The sequence below is a fragment of the Hippocampus zosterae genome, chromosome 16, assembly GCF_025434085.1.
Source record: "Hippocampus zosterae strain Florida chromosome 16, ASM2543408v3, whole genome shotgun sequence".
Taxonomy (NCBI): domain Eukaryota; kingdom Metazoa; phylum Chordata; class Actinopteri; order Syngnathiformes; family Syngnathidae; genus Hippocampus; species Hippocampus zosterae.
Window position 1 is genome coordinate 18,686,045 of NC_067466.1, and position 11,035 is coordinate 18,697,079.

General features: G+C 46.8%; 1 protein-coding gene and 1 non-coding gene across 2 annotated transcripts; one reads left to right on the forward strand and one right to left on the reverse strand.

Moving 5' to 3' along the window:
* Positions 1-5,782: 5,782 nt before the first annotated feature.
* LOC127588038 (zinc finger protein 346-like) lies at positions 5,783-10,136 on the reverse strand. Its single transcript, XM_052046531.1, has 7 exons — positions 10,016-10,136; positions 9,045-9,148; positions 8,854-8,949; positions 8,454-8,592; positions 6,984-7,235; positions 6,801-6,903; positions 5,783-6,564 (listed from the first exon to the last, which is right to left on the reverse strand). The coding sequence occupies exons 1-7, from the start codon at positions 10,116-10,118 to the stop codon at positions 6,273-6,275; spliced, it is 1,089 nt and encodes a 362-aa protein (XP_051902491.1). The 5' UTR covers positions 10,119-10,136; the 3' UTR covers positions 5,783-6,272.
* Positions 10,137-10,663: 527 nt separating this feature from the next.
* trnav-aac (transfer RNA valine (anticodon AAC)) lies at positions 10,664-10,736 on the forward strand. The gene has a single exon. It is a non-coding gene; the product is annotated as a tRNA-Val (tRNA).
* The last annotated feature ends 299 nt before the right edge of the window (positions 10,737-11,035 follow it).

Consider the following 11,035-nt stretch of genomic DNA (forward strand, 5'->3'; position numbering starts at 1 on the left):
CTTGTGCGGCTAGATCATATCTTTTGGTTTCGTTGCATGACATTCCGTCACGTGCTTTCGTACAAATAATAATAATAATAATAATACATTTTTCTTTTTAAGCCTTTCACAACCCCTCAAGGACACTTTACAATCAGGAACAAGAACAATAAAAGCACAGATAAAATGATAAATAATAAGAGATGAATTTAAACTTGAGAATGCGATACCGCAGGGTTGAAAAATTTGATCCGATTTGCAAAAAAAAAGAAACTGACTGGCAAGTGTTTATGACAAATTTCAAACGAGGTATTCCCAGAATTCGAATCCCAAACCACATCATCATCATCATCATCATCATCATCATTTTACAACTTTAAGCAGGCAAATAAATGATCATTGGATTTTTACCCACAAAAACTCTTCTTGTCCCTTTCCAACGGGCCACATGTTTCCTTTTTGTTTTGTCTCAGTGACCGAGATGCTCTCATTTATCATCACACTGTTTTCAGGGGGCCCATGTTCTACTTGACATGCCCCCCCCAAACCCCAAACTCACACATTTAAAAAAAAGCTCATTTTCTCCACTTTTGGGTCAGAAACTGGGATTTGGGGTGAAAGAAGAATCTATTCTTTCTCTGCTTGTATCGTCACCGAAGATGATATTCCGTCAGTCGTGAAAATGCTCTACAGCGTCCGGCGGATTTTTATTTTTCTTTAATCCCTATTTGCGAGTGTGAGTACTTGTCGAGCAACCGAGAGCACAGCTGAGAGAGGAGAAAGTCCAGCTGACGGACGCCATAGGTCCACCTGTTCCCTGTCCTCAGAGCTGCTTCCTGGTCCCGGATGTGGGAACTTGGGAATACAGATGACTCCCACCAAAAAAAATAAAATAAATAAAAAACAAGAGCCTTTTGTTGTGTTTTTTTTTTTTTTTTACAATCCCACGAGCCCGTTTTAATAACCCGCCGGCCCGGAGTTTTTGTGGCAAGACGTGGCAGCGGCGCAAACCTCGGTGTGCCTCAAAAATGCCGGAAATGGAATCGATTGCGTTTGCGTTGGCTGGTCGAGCTTAAAAGCATTCAACGGTGGGTTTTGGAATTCATGCTTGGTGGGCCCTCAAAAAAAAAACAACAAAAAAAACCTCCTTCCTCTGTGGTTGCACAACTTCTAACATTGTGGTCAACTACGCGGATTTTCCTTTTTGCTTGAACAGCAAAAAACACAAACAGCATCAACGATCAGTCCTTGTTCAATTTTACTCGCCTTTCAGCTGGATTGTGGTTAATGATTTTTTTTGGGGGGGGGGGTCTTTTACTTTTTGTAACTCACATCAATGCTGTGACAAACATTCCAGTTTGTATTCTTCACGACTGCTTTTACAGTGGCGCCATGAGATATACGTTGAAATTTGTTCCGTGACCACGCTGGGAAAGAAAACGCTCTCAAATCGTCTTCCGCCATTGAAAGCAATGGAAATGCCATTAATCCGTTCCGGCCCATCCGAAAAAACAAAAAAAACTAAATTTGGTTTCCTTTTTAATAAGAGAAATAGCAATCCATAAGATTTGGTTTGCACTCCGAAATGATTAAACACGCATCAACGTTGTCTGTTCTGAGGGGGGGGGCGGGGGGGGGGGATTGTTGTTTTAAGCTGCTTTCCATCTTGCGTCTTAATCATTTTACAGGCGAGGCTGGCCAGATTCAACAAACCAACGGCGGCGTGTCGAATGGCCTGCATCATTAGCGATACTGTCAGCACCGGCGGGTCAGGAGGGAGTCAGGGGAGGGGGAGAGTTGAAGGTGCGCTGGTTCGGGGAGGGGGGGCAGGGCAGATTAGGCAGTTAAAGAGCTTGCAGAGGAAGTGGAGTTTTAATGCTGACAAGGTTCCTGTGGAGCGTGTTATGCTAATCTGCTCGTGTTAAGCGCTACAAAATGTCTGCCGTGGAAGAAGGGGGGAAATGCACCATGAAAACATCCAGCTCCGGCCAAGGAAGGAAGGGGGGGGCACATTGCGTTTTTTTTTTGCCTTCCTGTAACCTGCGAGGGGATTCGAAGTCCCGATTTTTCGCCAATCACGATTAAATGAAGCCGATTGCCGGCGAGATTCGCATTTCTAGTTTGGGCTCTGCATCCGTTACATTTTAGTAGAACGAATGATTTAAGATTCACGTCACTGCCTATATAACGAGCGCTGCTGGCACGCCGGAGCGGAAAAGCCTCGAGTCACTTTGGGGGGGGGGCTAATGGGAGCGAGTCAAAACGAGAAAACGGATCAAAAGTAGCACTGTAACTAACGGTTTTTCATCATTCATTAATCTGACGGTTATTTTTCAACTCATTAATGAATCCGAAGGGTTCTTTTGTCACCCCCCCCCCCTTTATTCCAAATTTCCATTTAAAATTTGACGATGATTCACCAGGCTGGTCAGAAAAATTGGCAGAAATGTTGATCTTTGTTCTCCCAAGTAAAAGCAGATGATCACAAGTCTGCTTCTTTCCAAATTTACTGCGGAGAGGGCGTAATTCCGCAAATCGCCACCGGTTGAAACGCCCGCTAGCCGACATCAAACACGCTCGAGCCTGAGCCTTCCTGTCGCCGTCATCGGGGAGCCTCATGGAGGCTTGTCAGGCCTCGTTAGGTGGGCAGGGGGGGCAGCGGGACGGCGGGGGGGGCGGAGGGTGTCTGCACACTTCAGCAGCCAACCAAGCGTCCGTCCGTCCGCAAGCTACGGCCTGCGCCTGACTGTCGCCACCCCGTGACACGTGCCTTTCAAACCGGTGCCGACTGTCACAACAAATCAAGAGGGGGCAAGATATGTACGGCCTTCTGTTGATTCGGAATGCCATTGTTCAAAACAAAACGTGGAGCCTAACCCGGTTAACTTTAGCCCAGAAGCACGGTACACCCCTGGGCTCATTTGGGTTGCGGCTTGGGGGAATTAGGGGTCATTGGGTCAAACCCGGGTCTGGCTGGCTGGATGATTTCGTTATTTGTTTTTATTTTTTTGCAGAGAGATGCAACGGAGTACACCCCGGACTGGTTTCCAGCCCTTTGGGCTTGTCGCCCCCCCCCGTGACACACTACTTCATTCTGATGATGATGAAAGGATGAAGTGCGATTTCATGAGAATGACAGGGTAGATCGTACCAAGATCTCCCAGGATGCTTCGGGCCCTGAGCTATTTTGCCGGCGGCACTGTGCGCCCTCCTCACGAGTAAAATGAGAAAAGTCAAAGAAAAATAAATCAAGCCGACCGTGTTGCTCTCACCTTTTGAGTCGCGGTTCGGGGACAGGGGGGGGATTCTTTCGAGTGTCCTCAACGGGGCTGTCTGGCCTCCAGGTAGTAAAAATGGCCCTGAAAGATCAACAATAAGGTCCAAAAAGACCAACAAAAAAAAAAAAATGTCATAGCACAGCTACGGAAAGTGTTTCTACGGATTATAAGAAATTCTGCATCAAAGCCGACCTGAATAATTACATACAAAAGTGTAAAGCCCCCTCTCTGGGCCACCCCCCGTTCCAAATCACCGATGCACCTTTGAAAAGTCCGAGTGTGGACGGCAAGACAGAAGCCTGTGAAGTATTCCTCTCACATCTTCACCAGATTTATCATTTGCAGACCCCATACATAAAGATGAGGGGGGGGGGGGGCATTCAACAGTTCGAGTCATATTGTGTGTGCGGTTTACTCCGATTGTCTCAACACAGAACACACACACACACATTACGATTGTCTTCCAGCACAGGTTTTGGAACAAGTTCTCCAAGGCAGAAATCATCCATAATTCCCCCCAGCAGAGGGTTTAGTCATCACCCCCCCCCCCCACCCCGCCTTGGACAACCCGACGGATGGACCCGACTTGATGGGAGGGTGGACCTGGCAAGTCCAGCTGGGAGCGGAAACCCGAAGAGGAAGCGTCCAGTTGATGCAGCTGTTTTCTCCCTCTCACGCCTTCTTCCCCCCCCCCCTCCCCCCCCCCCCCCCCCCCCAACGTATCAAGTGTCCGAAAGGGGGTGGTGAGAAAGGCTGGGGCACGCAGTGGGCTTGTAATGGTGCGGGTGCAGGCCAACAGGTGTTTGACAAGTCCAGCAGACTGCCGTTTGGTCAGGGGGCTTGTGCTTGTTCCTGCACGCATGGACTTGCGTGGGTAAACTTTTTACTGGAATAGTAACGCAACGTGTCAGCCGTCCGTGGCAAAGCATCGCGGCGAATGACGAACACGTTTTACAGCCCATGCCTGGGTGTGGGTTTTCTCCGGGTACTCTGGTTGCCATATTCTCAAAGATTTCAGGAGATTTCAAGCTGTCCGAGGTGGGGGGTCGGGGGGGTTCAAGAGATGCAAGAACCTCACCCAGTCACTTGCCTGCCATCGACCGTGAACCTGGGCCAACGCGGACTGTGCGCAAGACACACGCACACGCGCGATCGTCACGATGGGAGCTCAGAGGCGATCGCACTCGGGCCTGCCGCGATATGAACTCCCCATTGGAGCCAAGCTCCTTCTGGCGAGGTGCAAGGGCGCCACCGTGTGGTCGTGGTGTCAACCTGAACTGAAACACTCCTTTCTACTTGTTGGAAATGAAAGCAATTAAGGAGAGGCAACAAAACTGTGGGAAAGTTTTGTTTTTTTTAATGTAACGGATCAGGATGACACCAAAACGTACAGCGGAAAATAAAACAGCACACACACACACACACACACACCCAAATAGCGCAAACATTCGGTTGTAAAATATTGCAGCAAGTCGAGAGCCGGCAAGACTTACTTGATGATACTCACTGACATCACTTGCCTATTTTGACATCACTTGAAGACGATGTGAAATGCAGGACTCGTTTGTTATCGATCGCCATTGACTGCAAAAGTGGAATAAAAACCAAGTCAACCAGACAAGAAAAAAACGAGTGCAGAAGAAGCGCAGCTTGGAACGATTTTTCTTTTCGGTGACGACGATATTCCGGTGTGAGGGCATCACGATTGAAAGCAGGACACATTTGAATGCGCGAGTGCACAAAAGCACAATTTAATTATTATTATTATTTTTAAAATGCCACTTTTCCACTGCTCCATTTGCTGTTGCTGCTCTTCAAGATGTTCTTCCTGCCCGCAATCTACTCTCGGACACACAGGCTGATAATCTGTACGATTATCCTGTGGTGGGGGTGGGTCAGAGTGATTTTTCGTCTCTCATCTGCTCGGAAAACGGCCGAGGGCGACAACTGTCAATGTTAAAGGGAAGGCCAAATTTAAGCAACAGCAATCAAAGCCAGCAAACGTCAGATCGGAGGTCTCTGAAAGATCATCCGTTGGTGTGTGGTGTGTTTAGAGTGATCTTTTTCCCCACCACCTCTGATCTGTTCTGCAAAAGGAGACATGGGTTACACTACCACTGATAATTAGTATTAATAATAAAATAAATAAAATCTTTTTTTGGACCGCTTCCGATCAAAATCAGCAAAAGTCCAATTCTGGGAAGTCTCTGAAATCTTATCGTGAGGGATTATCCGGTGGTGTGCGTTGCGTTTGCCGCTTTAAGGAAATACAGGAGACCCCTTGTTCTCCTCCATTGTTGTTTGTTAGCACATCTTGTGGCGAGCGATGCGTTTCAGTGCGGCGTGGTTTTCGCAGTTTCCCCACAAGGCCTGGGGAAAAAAAACACCTTGTTGGTGACGTGCAGCAGAAAAGATTTTTTGTTTCGAGTACGTTTGCGCTACCTGTTGGGGGGACACTGTCAATTATTTTGGGTTTGGTTTCTTAACATAATTGCGAAAAAAAACAAAAAGGAAAACCAAAAAACTTTAGATGTTAATCATTTTAACACATCAAGTTTCTGAAAGACTTACAAAAAAAATAAATACAAAAATAACAGAGATAAAAGCGTTCCACACAACTTTAAATCTAACGGAATCTGCGCTGTGACACGACGACGGAAGTCGTTTTGGTAAAAGTAACAATATCCAACAAATTTATCGTTTCATACGCTGACTTTTGGGTTCTCCACTAAAACGATGGTGAGGTTTTTTTTTTTTTTTCCCCCAAGGGGAACGCGTCTTCATTTAGCGCATGCTGAGAGACCGTCACCAAAAGCCTTTGGTTTTAAAAGACCTTGAAATAAAACGCAATTAAACTTCACATTAGGGGTTCAGTTAGAAAAAGATTCTTTTTGTGGGGGGAGGGGAGGGGTGGGATGCGGGGAGCGTTCCGGTGGGTTTTGTTATTGTTCCAGGTCCTGACTGAATCCTCCATAGTCCAGCGCGAAAACCCAGTCCGGCGGGTTCTCGTGGTACTCATGAGTCAAGAGTGGCGTACGAGCTGTCCTCATCGTATTGGTCATCTGCCGCGGGGAAAATGTCGCCTCCGATCCCAAAGAAGTTGTCTTCCGTCTCAAAAAGGTTGTCTTCCGTCACAAAATCTTGGTCCTCCCCCGACGCCAGAAGCCGGCTCGGCAAGCCGCCCTGGTAGGAGCCGTTGCCGGGCCGCTCGTGGTCGTGGTTCTCGTCGTTGCCGGCGGACTGGCGCTGGTTTTGGGGAGCGGACGCCTGCCGGCTGTCAGACGGGGTCAGGCCGGATTTTTTCATTCTGTATTCAAGTTAGAAGGAGTGTCATTCGGATCGTGTAACGCCGACTCATTCACGACTGTCCCGCCCCCGATACTCCATTTTCACCTTCTTACAACGGCTTGGCAAATACTACGAAGCGTTCGATACTTGATGTAACGCTTTGCGGAGCGCGGGCGTGCGTACGCTACATCCAACGGGTTGTTTTTCCAACGCGGCCAAAAGTTGAACGAGAGAAAGGCTGCGGGGTGCACGTACTGGTTCTTGTGTTTGGCCCCGCTGATGTGAGACTGGTACTGATCCACGGAGTTGAGCTCGATGTTGCAGACCGTACAGGGAAAGCCTTTTGCTGTGGACGCCGCTTTTAAAAAAACAAAGAAAAAAAGTTAGATGTCGTGATTTCTTCTTCTCCTCATGTGACAATTGCGTCAAGGTACTGACTCGGAGTGGCGGGCTTGCCGTAGAGCTTCATCAGGTCCTGCTTGGCCAGTTGCTTCTTGTGCTTCTTGCCCGCGTAGTGCTGCTGGGCCATCAGCGTGTTGTTGAAGGACGCCTGGCAGATGGAGCAGAAGCGCTCGGGGTCTTGGTCGCCCCCGGGACCGCCGTTGCCAGTTGCCGCCGCCGCCGCCGCCACCTCCACCTCCGCTGCTTGCTTCTTGGATTGAGATGGTGCGGCCTGTTGGCCTACTGGTGAAGAACAACGGTAAAAGCGCAAAAGAGTCTTCAACAGCCATGTCCAAAGTCCGGCCCGGGGGCCAAATCCGGCCCGCGGTCGAATTTCATCCGGCCCTCGGCCCCCGTCATAAAATCAGTGCCGTCTGGCCCGCAGGTTGGGCGCAATGGAACACGTGTTGCATTGACTGAGGTCTCGTAGACTGGTGAGTGATGTTTCATAGAGTACTGCTTCCCTCTAGTGGCTAAATGAGTAATAGCATTCACTAAATGAGTAATAGCATTTAGACACTAGAGGGCATCACTCACGAGTTAACAAGACATCACTCCGTGTTTATATTGACTGATATGTCATATTTCAAATTCCTGTTTCAAATGAACCAAAAGAAATTCTTACGATTGTTGAAATTAAAATAAAAATGGAAATGTGAAACAGACTGGCTTACTAAAATTTGCTGAACAATATTGTTGTTCAATGTAAAGAATGTCAGCCAAGGTCGGCCCCCCGACATTTTACCACATAAAATCTGGCCCCCTTGGCAAAAAGTTTGGACACCCCTGGTCTTCAAGATGATTATGTCACGTCCCGTGTTTGCCAGCAGGGGGCGGGCTTTCTGCCCGCCGTTTACACAGCTGTCACCCATTTGGCAGTAATTGCTCAGCCTTTATTTGAAGGCTCTGGCAGTCTACTCACAACCGCCGCGCCAATATTCTCTCGCTAAAATTACTATTTGGATTACTTGTTGCCTCTTAGCTTTGTGGCTGTGATTACGCGCCATTATTTCCTATTACATACAAAATGTATATAATCGTCTAATCAGACTTCCTTGCCATTTGTTTTCCGCAAGCGTTTTCTGTTGTTCCCTTTATTCTATCCCTGGTCCTTATTTTGACCAGCGTTTTTTGTTATTCTCCCTCTCGGGTATTTTGTGTTCGTCATTAAAGACTCCTTTTGTTCTCTGACAAAATCTCTTTTGTGTCTGCTATTTCGGGGATTCACCTTTCAGTTATTTTGTTGTGCACGAAGGAATAATTCCATCGCTTCGGGCACAAGGTGATAGATTAATGCCACTCCCAGTCCAGTTTACTGTCAAACAAAACAAAACAAAAAAAACAAAGAGAAAAAAAAATGTGTATTTCAAATAACCACATAATTCGGTCTTACTTCATCGGGGGATGAGATGAGTGATCTGAGTTTCTAAGTGCGATTCTTTGTTGGGTTGGTCGTGTACGTACAGGTCTGAGGGTCCACCGATTTCAGTTTCTTGGCGTGGATCTTGCCCTGGTAGTGAGACTGTGCCATGACGGGGGACGTGAAGGTCATCTTGCACATTTCGCAAGCCTTCATCGGGTCTGACTCGCCATTGTTGGCGTCGTACTGAAAGACAAACACAAACAGTCAGTCAAGTGACACTCTTCCAAATGCAAACAGACCAAGGTGAGGCATGTTTGCTATTCGCGACTCCCGAGGTAGTTTAGTTATTCGCATCTAAAGTTTCCCATTTGGAATAGAGCCAAAATATTGAACATTCGGTAGAAATTTTGAGGTCATTTTCCAATGTCCAGTCCTCATCTCACCTGCACGACAATCGGCTATGTGTAAAAACAACCACAAAAAATAGAGAGCGACTTTGCTTACGCTGACAGAGGATAGCGACTTGAACTTTTTTGTCTCTGGCTCCTTTTCATTTTGGATGGAAAGGTAACGTCGCACCTTGTTGCCATGTTTCTTACTCTAAAAGAGAGCAAAATTACCAAGACAAGTTAGAACGACCCCAACCGGTGATCCACAAGGACAAATGCTCGCCGCTCAAAAAACAGGACGCCGACCTGATAGTGAGCCAGCTTCTGCGAGTCTGAGATGAGGACGGCATTGCAGACGCTGCACAGGTTGTCTGTGAACAGGTTGCCGTGCTCCTTGATCATCTGATCGACTGCGGCGGAGAGAACAAACGAAAAGAAAGACACGAAAGACAGTTTAAAAGAAGACAATGCCTGAGAATTCAACATTCAGATCAAGGAAACGAAATCGAATGATTTTCATGAAACAATCAGTTGTGTTACGTTCCATTTTAGGAGAATCATCAAAATGTACGAGTGAAGCGGTACTTAACTGTGTAGAGTGTAATAATAGTGTGACAAAAAGGTTTGGAGGTAGACGAGCCCCCCCCCCCAAAAAAATAGGTTGACAACCAAACTAGATCTTCTGTTTTGATAACCAGGTGGTGTTGCTAAACTGATTCGATCATCCCGTTTTCTTGTAAATCAAATAATCTTTTCGATTTTACACAGATGCCTTGTTCAACCCCCTCACAATCCCGAAAAGCACCCGTTTAGCTTGACCAAAGCCTCCACATCAACCTCAAGTGTGACTGTGAGTGTCGAGGGTGACAATAATACAGCAAACGAATGGAGGTTAATTGCAGCGAGCCAGCGGAATTCAACGTGCGGTGAGCGAAACCGCGTCATCGGCCCGCAAGTCGCTCGTCAACGGGGCTAAACGCAAAACATTTTTTTTTAAAACGCCAGCGAACGCGAGCGGGCGCCGAAGCACCGCCGTTCAAGGCCATTCGCCGTCATTGGGCGAAAGCTGCGACCTTGACGACCAGTCGGCTGCGGTTAGCTTAGCTTATCGTAGCTCAGATCACACAGTCGAGCATAGCATCGCATAGCTTAAGTTAGCTTTATTCATCCGGACTTCGGCAACAAACGACGCGCGGGTCGTGAGAGATCCAACAAAGAAGGCAAAACATTTTTTTTGGGGGGGGGGGGTGTTTAATCTTCAATGAGAAAGTGGTCACCTTGGTCTGGCCCCGACGGCAAGTAAGGCAATTGATCAGTGTCCATAGCGACCGCCATCATAACTTGAGCTCGAGGTTCGAGCCAGTGCGCGCAAGTGCGCATGCGCAGAAACTGGCTTGGCAACGCAGTGGAAAGCTCGAAGAGGAGCGGAATTTGGCAGGCGCCTGACATTTTTGGTTTGTTTTGTTTTTGGGGGCTTTTTGGAGCCATGAGCAATGTAAAAAAAAAACATGCAAAAAAATGAATAATGATATTGTGTACAATTGAAACAAATTCACAAAACTCCACAGCTTCTTGTTTCTTAAGTCTCCCTGTTGCAACACTGCTGCTGTTGTACACGCGCTATATAAATAAAGATGAGATGCATTTAATGTGCGCGTGTGTGTTTTTGTGTGTATTGTTAGTCTGAACAATAACTCGCACCCTTGCGCATGCAGATAAACATTTGACCTGTAAGTGTCGCTGTTGTAACCCTTAGCTGTGATGAATGGAAATTCAACCCCTTCACTTTCATTGCTATTTCAAAAAGGCAATTGACGATAGCAAACGTACTACACAGTAAAGGACCGGCATCGGTATGTCTACAAACCGAACACAAAATGGTGTTTATTTTTTTATAAATACACTTATTAAAGACATGTCCATCAGTTTCCGTAGTGTAGTGGTTATCACGTTCGCCTAACACGCGAAAGGTCCCCGGTTCGAGACCGGGCGGAAACAGTCCTTTTAAAAATTTTCAATTTACGAGGCAAGTTCAAAAACTATTTCTGACACTAAAATAAAAATATTTTCAATTTAGACGACCTCAATGCCCACGGAGAAAAAAAAAACATGGCAAAACGTACATTTTATGTCAATTTCAATGCATGTTGATGGGCAAAGTGGACACATTGGAATCCATCTGCAAGCCTTTTTATTTAGCAGCATTAGATTCTTTCCCGATTTTAACTTTTACAGGAATAAATGGGTCCTTGTCTTACTCGGACTAGTTTTTCATCTATTCGTTTTTACAGTAGATA

What these genes read in the sequence shown, in the direction of transcription:
- LOC127588038 (XM_052046531.1), bottom strand. Translation starts at nt 10,118, where the DNA reads ATGCGCACTTGCGCGCACTGGCTCGAACCTCGAGCTCAAGTTATGATG. An exon ending in GCCGTCGGGGCCAGACCAAG is followed by an intron (nt 9,149 to 10,015) that starts GTGACCACTTTC and finishes TCTCCGCCGCAG; the next exon opens with TCGATCAGATGATCAAGGAG. An exon ending in AGTCGCTATCCTCTGTCAGC is followed by an intron (nt 8,593 to 8,853) that starts GTAAGCAAAGTC and finishes TTTGTCTTTCAG; the next exon opens with TACGACGCCAACAATGGCGA.